The 26,217-nt window shown below is 43.6% G+C and overlaps 1 protein-coding gene across 8 annotated transcripts in view; it reads left to right on the top strand.

Moving 5' to 3' along the window:
* Positions 1 to 26,217, top strand: part of LOC147895082 (serine/threonine protein phosphatase 2A 55 kDa regulatory subunit B beta isoform-like) — a 64,537-nt gene that overhangs the window by 24,503 nt on the left and 13,817 nt on the right. For all 8 annotated transcript variants that reach the window (XM_087383854.1, XM_087383849.1, XM_087383851.1 and 5 more), the window contains one exon: positions 18,996 to 19,114. In XM_087383854.1, coding sequence (XP_087239980.1) covers positions 18,996 to 19,114 — 119 coding nt within the window. The remainder of the gene's footprint in view (positions 1 to 18,995; positions 19,115 to 26,217) is intronic.

Here is a 26,217-nt window from a genome sequence, read left to right as displayed (position 1 = left end):
ATCTTCTATTATTAACTGCATGTTCCATTGTAGGACAATGTCAATTGGTCAAGCTACATCAGCTCCTTAAAAAGAGATCATATCGGATGCCCTTGAAGAGGACAAGAGTCAGGACAGTAAATCCTTGAATGTACTTGTTAGAGGCTTATCGGTTGGGGATACCCTAATGGCAGACGCCAAAATCCTATTTGCCAAGATGGGGGTCAACCTCACTTGTGAGGCAGCTTGGAGGGTGGGTAAGGTGGACGCACCAGTAAGGCCATTAGTGCTGAGATTCCGGACAAAAGTGGACAGATCTATTCTTATGAGCATGAGGGCAACATTGAAGGGCACTAGGACCTTCGTAGATGGTGTTCTCACCCTCCTAACAACAGGAACATCGCTGGGAAGGAATGGTGAAATTGATGACAGGAAGACAAGAAGGGAAATGGGCTGCATATAGAGATGGTAAAGTGATCAGCCGTGAAAGAGCAAATAGAGCAAAAGGAGAAGAGAAAAATGAAGGTGAAATAGGCAGTGCATGACAATGTTGGGGCCTAGAGACGAGAGTAGAAAGCAGAATACTAATGGCAGTATGGAATTGCAATGGAACCCTTTGTTCTGACCTAGGGGTGTCTCAGAAACATACACTAACAAAGATGTGATCTTCTTCACAGAGACTCATGAGAGCGCATATGCTCATAGTAATAGGATATATATGGGAATCAGCCCATAGAAAGGGGATGCGGAGAGACAGCGGCATACGGGGCTCATGAGGGGTGGTAGTTCTCTTTCGGTCACATATGAGATCCTACATATCTGTGATGAGGGAGGAGCATGCACATCCCCGAATTCAGCCACCCGACACATGCCCAATTTACATTGCGGTATGCCACTTTCCCCTAGACACTTTACCATATGCACATGAGGTCACCATAGAGGGTCATAGCTCGTACGAGACGATATCTGACGATATCATGGAGTTCTCCGGACAAAGAGAGATCCTTCTTTTGGGTGACTTCAATGCGCGTACGGGGAGCAAACATGTGGGCCTACTTGACTTCGAGATTGATCCCCTTAGAGTACCGGAGATAGACCCGGCAGAGTGGGATAGTGAGACACTTAGAGGATGCACCACGCATCATTGGTCATGGCCGACATCTACTAGATATGGGAGCAATTCATAATCAGATTATATACAACGGTCTTCTCAGATGGCCGTTGTTGGGAGGGTTGACTTGCTTTCCACACGGAGGGGGATCGAGTATAGTAGATTACTTTTTAGGATCTCCGGCTTTTGTGTCACATGTACATGATCTTTTTGTCCCTCCCCCCACTCTTATCTGACTTTCAACGTCTCAGCCTCCATGTCGGCCACGGAATAGGGTCCACCAGCCTCCACTCAGGTCCAGGTGCACTTTGATCATGTCCTTGATGCAGTATACCTGTCATCTATCTTGTGAGCTACTAGGCTCCCTTGGGGATGATGCAGACCTCACCCATGTCTTAGACACTTCAGTATCAATGGTTCAGGATGCCGCAGTCATATCCTTCCCCTCTACTTGATCTCCCCAGCTGGGAAGATGCCCGAGAATTCATGGTTCAATGATGAGTATCGAGAGATGAGATCCCATCTCATACGGGAGTAGGCATTGGGGCACCTTACGAGAATTGAGGCACAATGGATATCACGCAGAGTGACTTGTTGGAAGAGACAAGCTTTCCTCTCACATCGGATGGATGATGTTATTAGATCTTTTCGAGGGGATGATTTCACCTTTGCATGGGGTCTCCTTTCGGAGAGAGAGAGTCACCTATTCCTATCATTGATCTAGGGGTCTAGCACACATATGCGACTCCACTCTACGCTGTCCCGATGCAGGCACCGCCGAACTTGTTCTCCTTACCTAGGCCCACCACATCCTCTTTGTTCACTGCATAGAATGTACGAGCTGTTGTCACGATATGTGACGTATTCTTTCTCTATACCTTGGTATGAATGGTTTTATGAATGGACACTTGTGGAAGGGTATGCCCTTTTGACGGGACACTTCCTATGAGGCACAACCCTTCACAAGAGACATTCTATTGAAGAGACACTACCATTGTAATGTACCCTCTCATCAAGGGTCACACCCTTCACAAGGGGTACACACCTCTTCATGCACATACACTTTGGAGTACACACCTTTTCATGTGTGACTCTTCACTCTCTATATAAGAGAGGCCCAACTGTATGGATGACACACTACAGACACTCAAGCAATACAAATATTCCTTGTTCTCTGTTATTTCAGTCTCCTTTCTGTTCCTTAGCACATTTCTAAATATAGTAAATCTAGGATTTCTTACAGTGGTATTAGAGCAAATTTCACTCCTGCCTGTAGGAAATGCCCCCCACCTTCTAGTGCCTATCTGATACATCTCTTTCCGCTAGAAGGATATCCATGCACGTTGTGCATGGAAGAGATGGAGAGAATGAGTGTAAAATTTTTTAGTGCCAACCCCACCTAAAGTCATCAGTGGCCTGTCCATCTCCCTCACATCAGGAGTTGATGTGAATGGACACGACAAAAATCATGTCTTTTGATATGCTTGGGCTGTCCCAAAACCAAGGGACGCACCTTTTTCACCATCGGACACACCTTTTGATGAAGAGTTTTTGACTCCTCACCCAAGGGACACACCCCATCGTGGAAAAAAGGACACATCCTTTCGTGTGGGGACACCCCTCTTTAAAATAGGGTTACACCCCTTCATGAAAAGGTACACCTATTCCAAGGGACATACCCCTTAGAATAGGCACACCCTTTGGCACCAAGCACCAACCTCCAAAAGGGTACCTAGAGGGCCTAAAAAGGGCAACCGGCCCTACACCCAAGGCCTAACCCAAGACTGCCCTTGCGTTCAAGTAACCCAGCCTTTAATTTGTGGGAAAAGCAAGGCCTAGCAGTTATTTCAGCCATCGCAAATTGGCCAGAGCCTTCTCAAAAATCGCGCCTGCTGCACATTACATTTTATCACGCTGATTCTGCTTGCCAGCCAATGCCAAGCCTGCTCCCCATCAACATTTCTGCTTCCAGGTTTTGCTCAGCCCTTGGCGGCCTTCCACAGTCACGCCAATCCTGCCTTCAGCCTGCTGAATCTGTTCGCCAGCCTTTGCTGAGCCTTGGATGCCTTCCATCGCCTCATAAGAGTGACAGCCTGACGCCAATCTCTGCACAGCTGGCTCTACCTCTTCACCTCGCCATCTCTGCCTGCGAACAGAAGCCTTGCTGTCCAGCAAATCACCTCACCCAGCCCCTCTTGTACAAGAAATTCTCGCCTCTACACAACAGGTCGAGATCCTGGGTGGTTCGTGGTTTTGCTGGCAACATATTCTGCCCACAACCGGACTGTTTGGTCGCTGATTCGCCTCCCGCTACAGCAAACCCTAATTTCGAAATTTGAAACTTGACTTTTGTCTTCTACCAACTTGACATCGGGACCTCCTTGAAATCGCATTTGATGCTGTACTCTTTCCAGCCTGAAGCCCACCGCTGGTACACGCTTTTCAGCATAGTCTGGCAGATCTTATCTATGCCAGGTGGATTCTTTCCATTCTTTTTCTAAGGATTTTCTTTCATATTGTTATTTGCTGCTCATTATCAAATTACAGCAAATGAAAGCCCTCTCCTTCAATCATGGAAACTCCTGGTAATGCCTCAGTCCCTTTAAGGACACCTCAGGCATCATCTATCACACAATATCGTGTTCAGATTGCACAACCAGCCCATTTCGGAGCTTTTGCATCGTGGGTCTTTTGTGTCACGTGCCCTTCCAGTGACTTGGACCACATCCTATATCTTTTGCGTGAGGCACCTCAATTACATTACTTACTCAACACAGTCCAGGTTGTGTTTCACGAGACACGTAGATACCCAGAACCCGATTTTCCTCACGAGTTTGCTGTCCATCTTTGAAGAGACTTTTACCCCTCAGCTTCAGCATCTCTAGGGTACTCTCCACCTCCTTCAGCTCCTAGATATCCTCTTGAACAGATTTTCTTTTCCCCAAGGTAGTATTTACACTTTGAAGGTACTCCTCCTCCTAGATATGCTCCGCTCCCGACAGCAGGTCCTTATCCCTTCTCAGATCCGTGGACTTTGCAACCTACCCTTGTCCTCTTACGAGGAGTAACACCCACTTTGGCATCACCAGTGTTACCTCAGACATGACCTCCTTTACCAGAGTTCCACGGGTGGTTCCATCCTGCCTTGCCTGCCCCCTTCAACATGAGCAATCTCAGGGAGCAGCCCGGATCTTCTTCTAGGAATGGTACAAACTAGAGTGCAGGTTCGTGCTCTTCTCACAAGGACCTCAGATATGTCGCAACGCTCGCGTGCAACCTCTCCGGAGATAAGCCACTCAAGTCCAAAAAAGACCCCTGAAGTCAACATATAAGGCGAAGCATTACTTCAACTTCAAATTTCTCAGTGTCAGGACAACCTCTCCTACTTGATCCAAAAGGTCCAACAACTCCAGGATGTTTGCAGTACCACACATACAGAGGATGGCGTGACGCCACCGGACGACTATGTGGACTCGTTATCACTAGAGGTAGAAAACATTGAACTCCGTGCCCTCTACTGCTTACTTCAAGCTTCTAAAACTAAAAGACTTGACATTAGACTTCCGGAAGCGCTTACTGGTCAACGAAATCGCCGAACAGTTGACCAATGGCTCACAAAACTGCGCATGTACTTTAATAGTGTCGACCACACTGAAGGAAAAAAGATTGCCTTGGCAGCCTCCCTCCTCAAAGATACAGCTTTCCTATGGGGCAACGATGCTTAAAGGACGACAAAAGTGTGTTAACTTGGGAACGTTTTGAACACGTGCTCCGTAAGTAGTTCATACTTGCCAATGCGGACTTCCAAGCAAGCTCAAAACTTCGACAGTTGAAGCAAATGGGCTTCCTGTCTTCCTACATCTCTCAGTTCACCACATTGGTACTGGAGATCGATGGTTTAACTGATGATGATTGCCTTCATGCCTTTATCTCAGGCCTAAATCCCTCGTTACGCATTGATGTCCTCAAATCAAACATTACCACCACAGCTGGCGCTATTGCTTACGCAGAGCGCATTACTGATTTCCAAAGCAAAGAGAAGCATAGTTCTAATAGAACACAGAACTCTACTATGGCCAAGGATGCTTGCCCTCACCATAACTCCAAGTTCAGAAAAAACTCGGGTAATGAAGGTCAACGACGGTCTCAAGATCCCAACAAGTCTGAGAAATTGTATGCTGGATCCTAATAGAAGCACTCCTCCAAGGATCGCGTCTCTTCCTCTTCACAAAGTCATGACCGTCATCACTAACATAAAGGTCGGCCAGTGACAAGAACAACCACTCTTGCACAAAAGGACTTTGTACCATTTGCACGGGCAGCCATAGATGGTTCGATTGTCCAAAGCGACCAAAGCAAAATTCCAATATGGAACCTAGCACTTCCCAAGCAGAAGATGCTACCCCAACACAAGACAAGAAAGGCAAAGCTGTTTGAATGGCAATTATCATCCACATGAGCCTTGCTAGCAACCCCGAATCTTCCCTGGCCACTCAAGTACTTTGCGTCCAACGATCGAACAACGGTCACTATCCTCATCGACAGTGGCTGCTCTCATAACTTCCTAGCTAGTTCTATGGTTGAAAGACTTTGGTTGACCACCAGTCCTAGTCCCATGGACTATCAGAAATGGAACTACCTTCTTGTGCAACACCAGGATCAAAAACTTGTCTTTTCGCATCTAACATTATACGGACAAGTTGAACTTCGACATCATGCCTCTTTCTCGGTACGATGTCATACTCGGACAACAGTGGCTCTACGACTATGATCCATCAATCAGTTTTCGCAGCCATACTATCTAGTTTGTCCACTAGGGAAAACTTATTGAGCTAACTGGTTCTAGGGACTCTGCCTTCGTCCTACAAGTAAAGAAGTGGGTTCATAAACGTCAAGTAAAGACTTCACTTCTGTTGGTTACGGCAGTAGAGGAGACACCAACAAAGGATCCTTCTGAGTACCTCAACCAACCTTTTTTCCAGCCCTACCTGGATATTTTTCCACAGGAATTGACAAAGCAGTTACCAACTCGACGACCAGTGGATCACCCAATCGAACTTATTCCCGGCAGTAATCCACCGTCGAAACCTCCTTATCGGGTTTCTTATACTCAAAATGAAGAAATCCAAAGACAGGTGATCGAACTACTCGACAAAGGTCACATTCGGTCCAGTCGCAGCCCTTTCGGATCTCCTGTACTACTTGTGGAAAAAAAGAATAAGTCAATGTGCCTCTGCATCAACTACCGAGCCGTCAACAAGCTCACTATAAAAAACAAGTATCCATTGCCTCGCATTGATGACCTCTTTGATTAACTTCTACACGCAACACAGTTCTGAAAGATTGATCTTCGTTCAGGTTATCATCAAGTCCGCATATGAGAAGGCGATGAGTACAAGATAGCTTTTCGAACAAAGTATGGACACTATAAATGTTTGGTCATGCCTTTTGGGTTAAACAATGCCCCGGCCACATTCATGACACTAATGAAAGTCATGAATGAATAACATCTTCAGGCCTTTCTTTGATAAGTTCGTCATCGTTTACCTCGATGACATTCTCGTTTTCAGCAGATCCCTACATGAGCATAAACAACATTCGCACCAAGTTTTTGAAGTTCTCCGCGCAAATTCTCTCTACATCAACGTTGAGAAAAGTGAGTTCTTCAAAACCTAACTCGAATATTTGGGACATGTTATTTCAGCCTAAGGCATCTCTGTGGATCCCAAGAAAGTGGAGCTAATCTGAAATTAGCCTACTTCTAAGAATGTTCATGATGTCTGCTCTTTTCTCGGATTGGCAAACTTCTACCATACAAAGGTCTATCAATTTTCCGAGATTGCAGCTCCTATGTCCGAATTATTGAAAAGCACGGCAGTTTTTCAGTGGCTACTCGAAACAGAGTATAGTTTCCAACAACTCAAGCAAGCACTCACTACCACACTTGTTATGGCTATTGCTGACCCAAACCTTCCGTTTGAGGTCATGACCGATGCTTCCGATATCGCTACAGGAGCAGTCTTGATGCAAGAAGGCAGAGTTATGGCTTTTTATAGCCATAAACATTCTGATATCCAAACCCGATACCCGGTTTATGATAAGGAGTTTCTTGCCATTGTACATGCTTATCGCTCTTGGAAACATTATCTCATGGGAGCCGACTCGGTGGTAAAGACAGATCATCACTCTCTAAAGAATATCTTTACTCAGCCAGTAATGAATGCTCGACGAGCACGTTGGGTTGAGTTTCTAACTAACTTTCACATGACCATTGAGTACATTCCAGGACTACGCAATGTAGTTGCAGATGCTCTTAGTAGGTTAACTCTAGCATCAGCTATGGTAATCTCTACAATGTCAGTGGATGTTCCGAATTTATTCAAAGGGAAGTATCTCAATGATAAAGACTTCGGCATAGCAGTACAAGTTCTTTCGAAAGATCAACCGTCGACTTCCGAACATAAGATTTTCTCATCCTATTCTTATACGGACGACCTTTTGTATTATCAAGATCGCGCTTGTGTACCACATGAAAAGGATGTTCGACATCTTTTGTTGAAAGAGCATCATGTAGTTTCTTATGCTGCCCATCCAAGCATTAACAAGACTTATAGGTTACTCAGTGCAACATACTACTAGCCTTAGATGAAAAGTGACGTCATCAAAATGGTTACATCTTGCTTATCTTGTCAACAAATGAAAGCAAGCCGATGACTTCCAACATGACTTCTTCAGCCTCTTCTAGTACTAACTGAAAGGTGGGAAAGTATTTCCATGGATTTTATTACAACACTATCACGATCCTCCAGAGGTAACACTCAGATTATGGTAATTGTTGATCGATTGTCAAAGATGGCACACTTTGTTGCTTGCAAAAGAAGTGCATAGGCTCCAGACATCGCCAAACTCTTCATACAATACATCTTCCCACACCATGGATTGCCCAAGAATATCGTCTCTGACAGAGATCCTAAGTTTACCAGTCACTTTTGGATTTCATTGTTTGAATCTTTGGTACAACTCTACTGTTCGGTTCAACCTACCACCCAGAATCAGATGGCCAGATTGAAAGAGTCAACCAAGTTCTGGAAGAAATGCTCCGACATTATATTTAGTCACGCTTAGCAACTTGGGAAGAGTATCTACCACTCCTTGAGTTTGCTTATAATAACTCTTTCCATAGTGCCATTAGCATGACTCCATTCCAAGCAGGTTATGGACACACTCCGATTGTACCAACGAATTTTGTACTTCAACATCGAGTGGTCCTAGCTGATCAACTGGTTCAAGAAATGCAAGATATTCTACTCCAAGTGAGGGGTCATATGCGAAAAGCGCAAGAGCGGTATCAACGGTCCGCCAACAAACATAGATGTCACCTTGAATTTGAAATTGGTGACATGGTGCTATTATTTATAGGCCCACATCGCTACAAGACGGTCAAGTTTGTGTTTCCTAAGTTGCGACCAAGATACTATGGACCTTTCTGGATCGTCGAGAGAAATTCACCTTTAAGTTACAAATTGGAATTACCACCATCATGGGGTAAAACCCATCCGACATTTCATATTTCTTGGCTAAAGATGTACATTCCAGGCGATGAAGCAGTTCCTCCTGCAGGTGATTATGTCCCAGAAATCGAAGACGATTATGTTCTCCTTATTCCTGAGCATATTCTGGACCATCGACAGTGAGAGACTCGACATCGACTTATCACGGAATTTCTTGTTCTTTGGCGAATCTGGATGCCTTCGACGCTACTTGGCAATTTGATGAAGACTTACAGCAGTACCCTGACATTTTACAGCAGTATTTTCAGAATTTACCGTGATATTTCCTAGACTAGACATCAGGATAGGACAGCACCAGAGGTTCGTGATCGGGCACAGAGACACGTCATTGATTTTTATCCCTTTGAGGGACTCTTCCACAAAAGCAAATGTGATGCCATATGATCCGAACACCAATTCGCCACTCACCAAAGTGTCAATAAAAGACATACACACGTACTCTTATTGGGTGCTATCAGGGCAACACGCAATTGAAGCAGCTAAAATTTTGCAATAAAGTGTTTTCCCAGCAGTTCAACAAATCAAAGGAGTTTATGCAAAAAGAACCGCAATAATAGTTGTGAATTGTCCAAAGCAAATGTGTCGAATAATTTCATGAAAGGCCAATGAGGTATTTCAAAAGAACATGAAGGATGCGCCTTACATAGAACAAGTCAGCGCAGGAACACATCAGAGTAGAGGATGAGGAGATAGCCGACATGAGGGGGCGGCATGGAAGGATGGAACGGTGTGTGAAGGCACTCGACGACAAGCGGCGCACGACGCATGGGCAGCGACAACAATTTGCAATCGCGGGAGAGCAACGAATGGGGAAAGGAATGCTTCTCTGATTTGTATTTTCAGTAGACAGTCTTCCCTTGCTGCAAACAGTATTTCTAGCGAACCCCGAATATTGTGCTGCAAACAAACTTTCCTGTCTATTTTTGAGGTTCACAGGCAAGGGATTTCTTGGAAATTTTTTGCCTTGGACGGGGAATGGGGTGTCCTAACGGGGTGACCCCCTCCCATTTTTTGCTCTTGGATGGGGAACGGGGTATCCCCCCCTTTCCCACGTGTGAATGTATCCTTAAAACCCTTAAACCCTGAGGAAAAGGGAACTCCCCTCCGTTCTCCCTAACAGGAAGTCGGATTGGAACAAGATTTTAAGGGCGTGATCCACCCACCAAGTACCGGGGAGGAGATATATAACAATGAAGTTATTCCTTTTCCTCCATTATCTGAAGGAGAGAGAGAAATAAAACCTTCACCCCCTCTTGAAGAGGATGGATTAGGTGAGAGTTGATAACCCACAAATATATTTACAGCAGTCTCTCCTTCAAGAACCTCTTGATAGGGAGTTCTCCTTTTGTAATGAAAGAAGAAATGAGACCATCCAAGAACAAGGTGATGAGTTTACACCTTCAACTCGAAACCCAGCACACCAAGTGCAAGAAGAAGAGAGGAGACTCCTGTTGATAAGCTGATTTTTCAGCTTAGCAATATGATTGAACAGTCCATTATGACAAGATTAGGAACTAAGAGGGCTCTAAACTTTGGGGATGAAGAGTTGAGTACCCCTTGTAAGAGATCCAAATTCCAACTACGAGAGAGAATCCAGTTCCCCAAATATGATGGGGCAAGGGAGGCTGACAAAATCCTCAATTAGATTTGCCATTTTGAGCTATACTTTGCTCATCAAGACAAGACCCAGCAACAGAAGCTTGCTCTTGCCACATTGCATCTGCAAAAGGATGCTCTAATGTGGTGGTCTTTGTCACAAATATGAAAAGAGCCTATTCGTGAATGGGCTAAGTTTGTGGAGCAATTGAAAGCCACTTTCATGCCACTGAGGCATGAAGAGGACCTAGCCTTTCGTTGGGCGAGGTTTAGGCAGTTCGATAATGAGAGTAATGCAGATTTTACAGCCATGTTTTGGAAACTCTCTCTAGAGTTACCCGAAAAGAGTGAGGAAGATAGGAGAAAGAAGTATTTAGCAGCCTTAAGCCCAAAAGTAAGATACGAGGTTGAAATGTTTAAGCTTAAGGACCTCACTAAGCTGGCTGAAATAGCTGAGAGGAAATTGAATCCTCGTAAGCCCTTCAATAAGGAGGGTGGGCCAACATCTAAGACCCACTTTTAGGAAACCAAACTGGTTTAGGAATAATAAAGGGACCACCTCAAGCGTATGTAGACTCTCCGTCCAGATCACAACACCTTGCTGCCCTAGGAGACAGCCAAGGTCCACCCCCTAGTCTGCAGCACACCTTCAACTCTCCTTCACCTCCAAGATGAGGCCCATGGGAATGCCTTCAGGCTGCTCCTGTCTGCTCCTCTTTCTTCTGAACTGTTGGATGATATGAATGAGGCCCAATGGCCTCTTTAAATAGGCCCAAGGCCTGTTCCAAAAAACCGACCAGCAGCATCATTCTGACTGACCCAAACAGGCCGACCAGCCTGCTGCAAAACCCGCCCTTAAGGGCTCTGATAACTAGGGCCTTTGGCTGATACTTCTAGGGCTTTATTTCTCACTTGAAGGCATTGTCCCAGCCCCTTGGTCTGCCCTACATAAGGCCTGGTTGGCTGGCTAACCAGCCCAATCGGCCTCTTCATGTAGCCGAACTCCCTCTACTTGTCTGCCCCGTCCTGTTTCGCCTTTGTTTGGAGCTCCAAACAGCCTTGAACTAGCACCTAGTGCTACTCTAACCAGGTGCCCTTCGCTGCACCTGCTGCTGTCTCTCCAAGGCCCTACAAACTTTCCAAAAGAGCCGTACATGCGCTCGTGGCGGATCTGTTTTGTACTGTTCTAGGTTCCTAGAAGGCTCTTTTCTTTCTCTGATCCTTGCCCACATGGCAACCATGATGTTGCCCATGTGGCCTTCCATCAGTTCCAGGTTCACCTCCCCCATGCTCTTCTCATATGGGGGCTTATAGATGGGGAGGTGACCTTTTCAACAATAAGTAAGGCATCCAAGTAGGAGGGTGAGGCTTCTACGTCGTCATCCTCGAAATCTACCGTGACTATTGAGCCAATAGTGAATGCTGTCCATTCAGCCAATACCTTTGGGCCTCATGATCTTTTTAAGGTGTGTGGGTTCGTAAATGGACAGAGAATAGTGGTTCTCCTAGATGACATGCAATTATGACTTAGTGAGTGATAGATTGGTAAAATTACTTCATCTTAAACCAGAACCTATAAAAAACCAGAACCTATAAAAAACATGTCACTCTCATGAGCTTTTAGGGGACATAATGAAAAAGACACATCCATAGTACGGAATATCCCTTTTCGTATACAAAAGTATAGAGATCGAAGGGATTTTCTTGTAGCTCCTTTACAAGACATTGACATGATTCTAGGTAAACCATGGCGGTATGATTTCAACCCTGCTATTCATCCTCATACTCATCATTGCTGCTTTGTACATAAGGATGAAAACATAGGGATCATAGGGGATCGAGACGTGTATACGATTCCATTGATTACTCCTACCCAAGCAAAAAGACTGGTAAAAAGAGGGGTAGATTGTAATCTTGTGTATATATCTCAAAAGAAGACCAAAAGAGAAATGAGTTCCTTAGAGCTTATGAGGATAGATTTCCAAGATTGAACTTATTCTAGTCTTACAAAGGTATATATAGATTTCCAAGAGATGACTCATTTGAATTGCCTATGGAGAGAGAAGATGATCATGTCATAGACTTAGAGCCAAGAGCTTTTTCTCCATGTAGAGCTCCATATAGGATGAACATGATAGAAATAGAGGAGGTAGAAAAACAAATTGAAGATCTTTTGTAAAAAGGCCTGACTCGACCAAGCAGTTCTCCATTTGGAGCACCTGTATTATTGGTCAAGAAAAAGGATGGATCATATCGTATGTGTATAGATTACCGTACTTTGAATAAACTTACGATTAAGGACCGGTATCCGATTCCAAGAGTGGATGATTTACTGGATATATTCTTAAAGGTGCTAAAGTTTTTAGCAAAGTCGATTCGAAATCTGGTTATCATGAACTTTGGATGAAAGATGGAGATGAACTTAAGGACTCTGTTCGCACTCTCACTAGACATTATGAGTTTTTGGTCATGCCTTTTGGCCTAAATAATGCTCCAACAACTTTTAGTAGGCTGATGAGAAGGGTTTTGTGATCCTACTAGGGAAAATTTGTCATAGTCTTCTTTGACAACATTTCAGTTTTCAGCCAGACTGAGTAAGAGAATAAGGATCACCTTGCTAAGGTGGTGGAGCTCTTGCAAGAATTGATTGTTCCTAAATTCTAAGAAGAGTGAGTTCTTTAAGACAGAAATAGAGTATTTGGGACACATTGTGTCTGCTGAGGGAATTCAAGTCCACCCTAAAAAGGTCAAGGCCAATACCTTAAAATATACATGAGTTGAGATCGTGCCCTTCACCTCCGGAGTGCCGACAGAAACTCAGTACGAAGACTTTGTATAAATGGATGCTCAAGTATGTGTGGATGTGTGGATTTGTATGTGTGAGAGCATATTTTTATACTATGGTCTACACCCACTGTTGGGCGCTGATGACGTCAGTGGGGATGTCATAGTAGCTAGTCCCTGCTATGCATGATGGAGTTTATGGTTTTCAACCTTGTGAGTGACTATCATGAGATTGAAACTGCACTATGTTGTGTTTTTAGAGGATGAGTTTGGGAATGTTCCTGGATTCATCTAGGTATATGCTTCTGCCGTATTAGCGGACATGCAAATTTCACCTTGTGAAGTTTTCGTCCAAGTTGCGGCCTGCTGGTATTGTGATAATTCTTTCTATCTTAAATGGTGCGTTGCCCTATCAGCTAGATTTAGATTTAGATGCTCGTTGGGGAGAGACTAAAATGAAAATGTTTAGACTTCACAAGCAGTTCTAGCTTGAATGAAGAGATTTTGGACTACCTTTTGATTAGCCTTCTCCTTTAGTGCTAGTCTTCATCATGGCTGAGTCCTGCCCTTCACCTCCGGAGTGCCGACAGAAACTTAGTACGAAGACTTTGTATAAATGGATGCTCAAGTATGTGTGGGTGTGTGGAAGTGTGAGAGCATATATTTATACTATGGTCTACACCCACTGTTGGGCGCTGATGACGTCAGTGGGGATGTCATAGTAGCTAGTCCCTGCTATGCATGATGGAGTTATGGTTTTTAACCTTGTGAGTGACTATCATGAGATTGAAACTGCACTATGTTGTGTTTTTAGAGGATGAGTTTGGGAATGTTCTTGGATTCATCTAGGTATATGAGTTGAGATCCTTCCTAGGGATGTGTAGTTATTATTGTAGATCCATTAAGAATTTTGCACGTCTTGCTTCTCCACTAACAGATTTGTTGAAGAAGCATTCCTTGTATGAGTGGGGAGAGGTTCACCAAGTAGCTTTTGAGGAGCTTAAGAGAACATTGGTCACTGCACCAATGTTTAACACTTCTGGATATGGACAAAGAGTTCTTTGTTGTATGTATGGATGTGAGTGGTATCTCGATCGGGGCAGTGTTGATGCAAGGAGGGCATCCCATTGCTTATGAGAGTAGAAAGCTTCAAGGGGCTGAATTGAAATATATCACGTATGAAAAGTCTGAAGGAGTTATTGGCAGTCATTCATGCTTTGAAGTTATGGAAGCATTATCTATATGGTTTTGCTTTCAAGATTAAGACTGACCATCAAAGTATCAAGCACTTGTTTTCTGAACCCATTGTTTCTTCAAGACAATTCAAATGGACTGAATATATTCAATCCTTTGGGCAACCAAACATTGATTATCAGTCAGGAAAGGAGAATTTAGTAGCTGATGCTTTGAGTAGACGGCCCCAAGTTAATCACGTTTCTGTGATTAAGGAGAAATCATTATGAGCGATGATTGAAGCTTATCCTTTAGATGAAGACTTTGCTGAAATTTATGGGAAGATTCAACGGAACAAGGTTGGGGGTTTACAGGCCTATTCCATTGTGGATGGATACCTATTGTTGGGATGTGCCATATGTGTACCCAAAACATCTCGGTATCTAGTCATGAGTGAGTTACATGCGAGTCCATATTGTGGACGTAGAGGCATTAGAGGGACCATTGATAATATTGAGAGGTACTAAACTTTGTTTCAGCCCTCGTTCAACAATGTGATGTATGTCAGCGCATTAAATCTAACACAAGTAAGACTGCTGGTCTTTTGGAGCCTTTGCCTATTCCCTTTGAAAGGTGGGAACACATTACAATGGATTTTGTGTCAGGTTTCTCCAAGGTTGGTCAGTTTGAGCAGATTTTCACAGTTATAGATAGGCTGAGTAAACATGCTCATTTTATTCCCTGCAAAAAGGAGTTGTTTGCTCTTGAAACAGCAAAGGGAAATCTTTAGGTTACATGTGTTACCAAAATCTATTGTATATGATAATGATGGCCGTTTCATTAGCAACTTTTGGACAGCCCTATTAGAGAATCTCGAAACCAAACTGAAATTTACTATAGCATTCCATTCTCAAGGAGATGGAAAAAGTGAGAATGCCAATCAAACCATAACTACTTTACTTCGAGCTTATGTCCATGACCAACCTAGAAGGTTTCCAGGATTTTTACCCATGTTAGAGTTTGCTTATAATAACACTGTACATACTTTCACCAAGAAAGCCCCATTCGAAATTATGTATGGGCAATGTTTATACACTCCAACAACACATTTGGGGGAGCAAATTTTCGCTGCTGACCAGTGTGCCGAGGATATATGTCATAGGTTATTGAGCATGTAAAAGAACATATCAAGAAGGCCCAGGTTCAACAATCCAAGGCAGCCAATAAGAACAGAAAAGAGGTTCATTACAAGGAGGATGCCTGGGTTTTACTGAAGATTGATAAAAGAAGAATAAAGTCAGCGAGAGGAAGTATAAAACATGTCAAGTTAGCACTGAAGTATCATGGTCCATTTCAGATTTCAGCAGCTTTATATCCGGAAGAAGGATATAGAGCGTATGAGTTGAAATTACAAGCCCACTGGCGTTTGAGGAATATCTTTCATGTGGCCAATTTGAAGAGATACCATGGCGATGTCATGACAAGAGAAATCACCAATCCATGATTAGTAGACATTAAAACATTATTATATATCATACACCAATGGTGTAACATGTATATGTATTTATGATGGACACCTATTGATTTGTTATGGCGGTGGATCATCTCAGTAGATAGGACTAGTCGAGTTGGAACGACTGCTTTAGACGGCATCAAATTTGGTCACGTGACACTTATTCTATTAATAAAAATGTGCACACACGTGTCTAGGTCCTAGGGGCAATAGGATGGGAAGGGTGCATTAAGGTGCATTGAATGGTGGATGCATGGGTCATAGGCTAAGGGTAGGTGTAAGTGGGAAGATGGAACTTGAGTGATCTCAAGGGACATCTCACCACGTAGCATTCTCTATTCACCTTGGATTCATCCACCATCTCTCTCCCACCTTGCATGTAGGTCGAAATAGAAACAAGTATTCTCACGAGGACGCTCTTCCCCATCAGAGGGCCAATTGGCATTCAAATTCTACATGCATTGCACACATTTTCATTTCTCGAGAAGGCTGGTTCTTCACATGTGGTATCAGAGCTCCGACAATCCACGACCGAGATAGAAGAAGAGTGTGCAAGACGGAGGCATGGACAGCAAGTGCGAGCGCACGAGAAGATTGTGTGGAAGAGAGCTGCATAAGGAGGCGACGCATAGGGAAAGGCTGCACGGAAGACACAGGAAAACAAAAAGGTGGTGCGTGTGCGGAGAGGCAAGCGGAAGGAAGGGCACGGGACACACCCACACTCGGTTGGATGCAAATTGAGACCCGATGCAACAGCCTGGAAGAAGTCCGTTTACAAAGGTCGAGTTTTGGAGGCCCTTGACAGGAGCCTGTCAACCAAGGTGTGAGTCTGGGAGGAAGGTATTTCTCATCCTTGCAAATCCTGGATTCTGGAGCCCTTGAGGTAAGGGCTTTCTCTAAACTTTCTGGTCTTTGGACAGGGAACGGGGTGTCCTAATGGGGTGACTCCTTCTCCCCCGTGCGAATAGACCCTTAAAACCCTTAAACCATGAGGAAAAGAGACCCCCCTGTTCTTCCCAACGGAAAGTCGGATCGGAACAAGATTTTAAGGGGGTGATCCTCTCATCAAGTATCCCCTATAAGGGTATTTAGAGCTCCAATCCACTCAAAACAAGTAGCCCAAACAGAGTGTACCAGTTTACAGCATAAAAGCAAGGAAGAAAAGCTAAAAGAGAAGGAAGAAGAGGTCATTTGAAGTGGTTTTTCGACACAAGTGAAGCATGAGTCGGATAAGTACCTCCAACTCTACAACACTTGACTTTTGCTGTGAAATAAACCCCTTTTCTGAAATTACAGCAAGTCATTTTCTCTCTTGTATTACCAAAAGGAAAGAATGGAAGGAGAAGGGATATTTAATAATGAACTTGTCCATTTGGAGATAGGGAGAGAACACCATCACCTCCTCGTGAAGAGAATAATTTAGATGAGAGTTACACACATATTGAGTATGATAACCTACGCATAGAATTACCTTCATCTCCTTCAAGAATCTCTTGATAGGGAGTTTTCCTTTAGAAATGAAGGAAGAAACGAGTCCATCCAAGAGCAAGGCACTGAATTTTCTCCTTTAACTCAAAATCCCATACACATGGATTATAATCCAAGGGCGAGAGGGAGAGAGGAGTCTCCCATTGATAAGTTGGTTTCTTAGCGATTGAACAGTCCATTATGTCAAAATTTGGGACTAATAGAGTGCTGAATTTTGGGGATGAAGATTTAAGTATCCCCTTAAAGAGAGCTAAATTCAAATCCTGAGAGAGAATAGAATTCTCAAAGTATGAAGGAGCAAGAGAGGCGGATAACATCCTCAATTGGATTCGTCATTTTGAGCTATATTTTGCCCATTAAGATAAGATCGATCACGAGAAACTTTCTCTTGCTACACTGCATCTACAGAAGGATGCTTTGATGTGGTGGTCCTTATCACAAATGGGAGAAGAGCCTATTCTTCAATGGTCCAAATCTATAGAGCAGCTTAAGGCCACTTTCATGCCTCCGAGGCATGAAGAAGAATTGACCTTGCGCTGGGAAAGGTTAATGCAATTTGATAACAAGAGTAACTCTGAATTTGCAGCTAGGTTTCGGAAACTTTCTTAGAGTTACCTGAGAAGAGTGAGGATGATAGAAGGAAGAAGTATTTTGCAGTCCTAACCTCAAAAGTGAGGTATGAGGATTGAAATGTCAAATCCAACCACCTTGAAAGACCTCACTAGATTGCCGAGAGAAAATTGAATCCTCGTAAACACTCTGTATCCGACAAGTCTGACCCCCAACATGGGCAGTACATCCCCGCTAGGTGAGCCAAGGAGTCCAAAAGCAACCCCTTGGTACGTGGATCTTGAAAGTGCGAGCAGAAGCATTGCCTCTCTAGTTTGGCCAATGAAGCATACCCTCTGCTCAAGTGTGCTTGCATCGCGGGTTCCACAGTGAAGATGGGTCTGGAAAAGATAACCCCAATATAAGTGTATGATGAAACTATCTCAACAAGTGACCCATCAAATGTGAATTGCTCTTGGCGCATGATGGCTCGAGATGTATTGAAGATCATGACCTTGGTTTTACCTAGGTTGACCTTCAAATCATGAGACTCACAAAAGGATTGTAGTGCGTCAAGGTGTCTCTAGAGCCCCTCTGTTGAGGAAGACAAGAGAGCCACGTCATCTGCATAGAGCAATATCCGGATCAACGTGCCCGCAAGAGAGCAACCTAGCCCCCATTGTTTGCATCACTGTTTCAAGCTCGTTAATGTAGAGGCCAAACAAGGTAGGCGATAAAGGACACCCTTGTTTGACCCTGGTAGTGCTCATGATCTCGTCTGTCCACCTGGATCCTGCCCGGACTTTGTTTGAAACTCTCTCGTAAAGTGCCGTGAGAGAGAGAGAGAGAGAGAGAGAGAGAGAGAGAGAGAGAGAGAGAGAGAGAGATGAGATGACCCAACGTCCAACACCTCTTCCTTGGCAAAAGAGTGGATAAATTATTTCCATCTTCAAATCTAGTCTCAGTATATTCTTTGAAGCTAGTTCGACGGTCCTACCATTGATAACACTCAAAGATGAGCTTGGTTCTTTCGATCCTAGTAGATGTTAAGCCCATGCATGCAAAAGCACCAACTTTTGGACCGGTAAAACTAGTATACCTTGTTTTGGAAATGGGGGGGACCCTGGTATAGTATGGTGAACACAAGTAGACTATAATGTTGCACCTTCATTTGTATTTTGTTGGCTCTTTGCTCATGTGGTGACCTTGGACACTCTGTGAGCTTTTGCAGTGATGGTGAAACATACATCTCAGCCGATGATTTGAGAATAAACCTTTGGAACTTGGAGGTTAGCGATCAAAGTTTCAATATAGTGGATATCAAGCCTGCAAACATGGAGGACTTAACTGGTATTTCATTCTCTTTGGTTCTAAATGCTTCTTTTGGGGATGCAAGTAAACTTTTGGTCTTGTAAGATCGACATATTCTTCACAATTATTCTGAATTTGATGTTGAGATTTTGTTTCTCAGAATGCACGCATGCACACATACACGCACACACAACCATACACGCACGCACGCACATGCACACTCACGCATGCATGCACTCACACGTATGTACCCCTTTCCCCCCCGAAGAAAAACAGCTACATACCCACTTACCCGCGCATTAGTGTGTGTGTGTGTGTGGATATTGTGCTTCATTTTTGGGGTAAATTTTTGACAGTAGACTTGCACTTGTTTGTCATCGTCAACTTACTTGCATTTGCACAGGTTGCATATTCTGTCCTCTTTGTTGATTTATTATTTTAATCATGCAGATGGTCATTGAAATGTTGTCTAGATATTGTTTCTCAGCATATATGAATATAAAAAGATATGCCTTTTCCTTCTTTTTAGAGTATCATACTCTGTTGATTTATTACTTCTTTCCTCATTCTTTTATACGGAAACGGTGTCTAGGTATTGTTTCTTAGAATGTATGAACATCGAGAGGTCCTCTTCAGGCAGAATGCCTTTAACTCCTCTAACAGAGTATCACTCTCTTCAGTTATCATTTTCCATAAACTAATCTCCCGTTGCTTGTATTGCCTTATGAGGGGTAGTGTGTGCATAGAAGAAATAATGCTCCTCCTTAAGAAGGAAGCTAAGGTTCATTGTGCAAGGTACATTGCCTTCTCGAGGAAGAAACTGAGTTCCATCCAGCAAAATTTGGAGAATGGTAGACAGAAACATCCCCACCTCAAATTTCATTTCTGCTTTTGTGCTGATCAGAGCCTTTGGTTTTTCTGAAAGATATTTCTGCAAATCCTAAGCTGAGGGCTATATAACAATTAATAGCACAAATGGGAAATCTACTGCAGTACTCTTAGGCTGATTATGATAATTTTTGTCATACTTGTACAATTTATAGGATTTTATAAAGTGCACCTTGCTACATTTGCAACTTGTTCCTATCCATGCATGTTATTTTTTTGAGGTTAATGTTGAATTAAGCGTATTCACTAATGTCATTTGTGGACCACCGAGTGGTGGTGTTTAAGATTTGACATTAGTTTAGCACATGTCAATTCCACTGCCACATCAGCGCTATACTGTGTGTTGCCAGATCACAGGCTGCCACATCACCTAGGCACCACGTCAGCACACAACCGCCACATGTGTGCCACGTTAGCTCTGCAACCTGGTCGCAAAGTCAGCACCACGTCAACTCTGCATCAAAATCAATTTGCCTCCACGAATTGGCGTCGCAATCCTCACGTGTCCGTCGTCACCTACACTTTACTACAACAGTCGGGCTGGACCCCCCGAAGAATTTTATTATCAAATGAAATTTTCAGAGTACAAGAGTTCAACGTACTAGCTGCTTACAAAATCCATACGTGAGTCAATTTTACAAAGAGCTCACAAGCTCATTCTTTCTTGGCAACATGCCACTTGTCCAAATCCTAGACTAAGTCTAATTACATGCCTCAAAGGGCAAATTCTGGGATCTTTGTAGCACTAGGTCACGCGAACAACTCCTAGTCACTTACTAGGCTCCATATTGCATGGGCCTTCAATCCCTCTTAGTACCTACAACCATTAGCTAAAGGGCAGAACCATGGCACCCATTAATGGTCAATGCTAAAACAACTAATTCTGCAGTTGACCGTAGCCAACCCTTCTAGCCGTAATTAAAGACTTTGATCGAGGGTCAAGGCGCCTTAATTAATGCTTGAACTCTCCTAGGTTGACTGGAGTCTACCTGCTTTGGCCGAAACCAAGTCTTGTTGACCGAAGTCAACACTTTCTGACTGTAGTCAGAGGTTCTTTGGTAAACCGCAGTTAACCCTCTTGGCATAAACCAAGTCTTCCTAGCCATGGTTAAGTATACTTAACCAAGGTTAAGTATCTTTGACCGAAGTCAATACTTTGACCAATAAAAGATAACTTTTTGAACATTATTCAATAAATGAAAGACTCTTTAATTATGATCAAATAAATGGCCACATGTTGGAATATTTACAACTGGTTGACAACTGCAGCAACAGTAGAACACTGTTCCACAAGCCAATACTTGGCTAGGTAAGTGCAGCCTGAATATATCAGTTTTGAACAAAGTGGACTGTTTGAACAGTACCAATGGTGAATCAAATCTGCACCAAACAAGCCAATGCCTGGTGGCTCAAACAGTAGGGTGGTAAATGCACCTCGAAAACTGTCCTAAACTTGAATGAATTTTGCCAAAACCAAGGCATTATCACCCCCTCAGACAAAACTTGGCAACTCGAGCAAGGCACTTGCCTATAGGACATGGCACATCGAAAAATGCACAGAAAAGGGTGTATACATGATAGGGTTGGACGCACATGCATAAAAAAGAAGGGCACCCATATGAGCTGCAAGATAAACGCTCCAGAACAAAGTTAGAGTGCTAACTGATTAAAAACCAGCAAAATCCACAAAAATCAGGTTGCCTTGATGTCACTCAGCTGCCGCATGTGAAAACTGGTCTAAAACAGCTCCAAACCAGCTCCAAACTGACTAGAAACTGGTCGCCCAGCTGTGTAGGTTGAAAACAATCGAACAACCAATCGCACAGCTCAAAACTACCTCGAAATCAGTAAACCAGCAGCCAGCTTTGGTCAAATCAGAGGCGGCCTGGTCCAGTGAGCTCCAAACAACAGGCGGCCAGTGGAAAACAGCTGACACCAACAAAAAACAGGTTGAAGCTGATCTGCGGCAGCTTGAAGTTTGCTTCAGAAGAAGCATTTTTGCTGTAGGAGGTGTCGCTCAGCCTTGCAGTGCTCCAGAAATCAGTCACCTAGCTCCAGAACACCTCTAGAAGGTGGCAGCTGATGAAAAACGAGCTGGACAGAAGAGCAGCAGAGAGCTTCTTTTGGAGCAACCCAGAAGGTGATAGCCAAAAAGAGATCCTTGAATACAGTTTTTGTTCTACCTTTGGATGATACATCTAGGAAGAATAAGTAGCCTTGTTATGAGGACAGCAAGAAGAGAAAAAGGAGGTAGTCAAGAAGGGAGTTCTCATTCCAGGAAGGAGAAGGCCAGACATAATCATAGCTCTTCAAGTTCTTCTTCTTCTTCTTCTAGCTCTACTTCTTCATCCTCATCATTGTCTTCTCCTTCTAGGTCATCGAAGCCTAAGCACAAGAAGAAGAAGAAGTCATTTAAGAAAGCAAAGAACAAGGAGTTCCAAGAAGGTGGGAAGTCTGTCAGGTTTGCTACTTTTAATGGCCAGTATGGTCAAACGGAAAAAGCCATGCAGTTCATTAGGCAGTTTGATTTGACTTTTGGCATGGGGATTTTTTCAAAGTCCTCCTAGCTGCGCATGGTTAGTTTACACCTGATAGTGATAGCTAGTGCATGGTGGAGCGCACAAACCACAACTGGTACTGCTCCAAAGAAGTGGGATGGCTTTAAGAAAGCCGTCTACAAACAGCTGATGCCTAAGCAGTTCAGAGACCATGTCCTTGTTGCCTGGGACAGTTTGCATATGGATGTGCAAGAGACACAGTATAGGCCTATAACCAGAAGCTTTGGGATGCATACTTGCATATTACTTTCTTCAAGAAGGTCTTGGATGGAGGCTTGGAGAGGGAAGGAGGTGGAAAGACAAGAGGCAGCTTTAGGGGGAAGAAGGAGACCGAAGGTCAATGGAATGGAGGAGATGGAAGTTCAACTTTGGGGAGATGGAAGATTAATGGAATGAAAGGAAGAGATGAAAGGTCTCAGAGCCATGGGTTAAGACGCCAAAATTTCAAAAGCCAATCCAAGTATGCAAGGTGAATTGATTAGTAATTTAAGAATCGTTCATTCTATTGGCTAGCTGAGGGAAGATCCACCTTTAGATAGGGAGTGGTTGAGGCTGGTCATGCATCTTTGCTCGTGCAAAGTACAGCTCGTAATAATACAGTTCACAGCTCCACAGGGAAAGCCCCCTTTGAGGTCATCTATGGGAAGGTGATTATGCCACTTATCCTGAGGACCAAAGATGAGATTTTTGCAACTGATTAGTTTGTCAGAGACCTCCAGACAGATTTCAGCCAGGTTTGGATAGCAATAGAAAAGCAATAGAAAGGTCTCAAGAAAAGCATAAGAGCTGCAGATAAGCTTAGGATATAGTTAGATCTCAAGCGAGGAGATTGGGTGCTTTTGAAGTTCGAATAAGCTAGGCTCTGCAAGCTTAAGGGCAAAGAAAAAGTGTATGCAAAGTAATCTCCTAGGTATTATGGCCCTTTCAGGGTTACAGATGAGACTAATGAGGTTGCATATAAATTGGCACTGCCAGAGCATTGGAGGATTCACAATGCCTTTCATGTGAGTCTTCTAAAGAAATATTAGGGATCGGAGTCTACAAAGCCAGTAATAGAGGATCCACCGGAAGTGGATGAGCTGGAGGAGGTCCTTCAGCTAAAGCAGATTGTGTACCATACTGTACCCAAAGATGCCCCATTAAATTGGCTCTAATTTTTGACTCTGAGTGATGTCTAGGAAATTCACAAGGAATGTTAGCTGTGAGACAGCTCTGGTAAAGATTTGTTTATGGAAAATATTCGGTGGACTAATAAGACATTGCCCTTGTCTTCTACTTTCACTAGTTGAGAAAGGATATCTTAGGGTGCACAGCTGTCAAATCCCACTATAACTCCCCAAAGGTGGTACTTCCAAGAGCACAATATGCCTTCATGATACCAGACCGCGGTAAGGGTGATACCCTAGGACATGCAATCCACTTTTGAGGAGGAGGGAAGCTCAAAACATTGAGATTTGCAGCAGATCCATGATGTGTACTAACAAGAGGTCAGAGGATATATTGTGGACAAGGAAGAGCAATCATAACAAGAGGACAGAGAATGGACAAGGAAGCGCAACATAACAAGAGGACAAAGGACATATTGTGGACAAGGAGGAGCAATCATAACAAGAGGACAAAGCATGGACAAGGAAGAGCAATCATAACCTTCCACTCTTCTCGACCCATGTCTAACTTCTCGAAGGAGGTGATGGGGTCAAACTCTAAACCTCACTGATGGAAGACCTAGTGGAAGTACGGTCGGCAATTGTGTCTGTTATCCCCGCAAGTCAAAGTATCAACCATAAATGCCCAGAGGGCGACGGAAGGAGTAGGATCCAAAAGAGGATGGTGAAGATGAACCATGCTGAACTTTGTGTGCAGCCTACTCGGCCCTCACTTGTGAGCGAAGGCCACAGGTAGTGGTGGAAATCAATGGCCACAAACCATAGCATTCTTGAAACAAATGCTCAAAGCACGGTAGAAAGAGCAAGACTCAAACCATTACATTCCTGAAATAAATGCCCAGAGGGCGACGGAAGGAGCAAGTTCCAAAAGAGGATGGTGAAGATGGGCCCATGCTGAACTAATGTGCAGCCTACTCTTCCCTCACTTGTGAGCGAAGCCCACAGGTAGCGGTGGAAAAAATAGTCTAAGCCTCAAGAATGTTTTCTTGGATTGTGGAGGAGCAGTAGATAGATGAGAAACATATGTAGTAAAATTAGCTGAAACATGTTAAAAATAGAATTAGCAACAAAGTCCTTGACCTTGTAGACCTTAAGTCAATGAATATGCTAAAGGCCAGTCAAATTGAATTGTGCTTATAATTCAAAAATTACTGTCAGCTCTCATAGCCTTTTAAGGCTAAAAATTCCTTGAAATGACATGTGGCATATTGACACACAAACATGAGTGCTATACGACACGTAGCATGGGACAGCCGCATGGCAAGATTGACACATCTAACATTGCGACATGTGGACTCCACCATCCAACATATTGTGATGGCTAGGACAGCTCTCATATACTACTCATACCATTCTTCTAATGCAATGTCCGACGATTTAGCTGAGCAAAAATTGTACACATGAGAAAGACTGGCTCTCTCACATAGGACTGATTGAAAAACTCAGAAGATATTCTTAGGCCAGCTGCAAAACAGAGCAGAGACTGGCTGGAAACTGAGGACATGTATGGCTGCTAACTGAACACCAACACAGCTGCAAACTGAGCACAAGTACGGCCAAGCGCATGTATGGCTGGACACTGAGCAGATATTGGCCTACAAACTCAGCACAAACGATGGGCTGCAAGGTGAGCAGATGTTGGTCTGCAACAAAGCCGAGTCAGCTGCTAACTGAGCAGACGTTGGGCTTCATACTGAGTTGAGAGTTGCTGCCGAGAGTGGTTCCTGCTCCAAGAGAGGATGAAAGAGGGGGAAGCTCCAAGTGGTGGTTGCAAGGACAGCAGAAGCTCCAAGGAAGAGCATTGAAGGAAGCTCAATCCAAGGGGACTCCAAGGCAGGAGGGTAGGAGGTCAGCTCCATGAAAAAAGGGAGACAGAGTGCAAGGAATACAGAGTCCTCCTTTTATAGCCCTACAGGGTGACTCATTCCCCCTTCACAAGTGGGGCAAGTTTTTCCCTTATCAGATCTGTAACAGCTGGGCTGGCCTCATTTAGAAGGTGAACTTCGTTTTGGTGGGCTATGGCTTTGGGAAACTTTCCCTTCCCTGATATGGATTTTACTGTTACTAATGTCTTGAACCAGTGATTATCTGTCAGACATCTTCCCTCAGGATTGGAAAACCGCTGAAAGTTTGTCTAAAGTCGCTTACAAACTCCCTGCTTTCCTTTGTTTGTTTGCTTGTTCTATAAAAAATTTTAATGTTAATATATTCTAGTCTTATGACGGTATATCTCATTGTGCACAAAAGATTTTGTTTTCTATAAATTTTTTGGGAAGTGAACAAAAAGTAAATGCTTCCAATCTCATTGTCGATATTGTTGCCTAGGTTTTCACTCTCGGAGGGGCTCTATTGTAGCCTGCAAGTTGCACACTGAGCTGTGTACATATGCTAATTTACTAAAGCTGTGATAGTCCCAAATTGTCTTTTGCAAATGAAGGTCTAAATTGCCTTATTTAAAATGTTAACTTGTGTGCAAAGTTGAAATTGTCACTTGGGTTACTGCTGATGTGACCATTGTATCACTCCTTTG

Source organism: Dipteris shenzhenensis, chromosome 13 (genome assembly GCF_047967505.1).
Source record: "Dipteris shenzhenensis isolate YYH24624 ecotype China chromosome 13, Dip_SZ_1.0, whole genome shotgun sequence".
NCBI lineage: Eukaryota > Viridiplantae > Streptophyta > Polypodiopsida > Gleicheniales > Dipteridaceae > Dipteris > Dipteris shenzhenensis.
The sequence above is the reverse complement of the archived record's forward strand: the minus strand, read 5'-3'. Positions and strand labels throughout refer to the sequence as shown.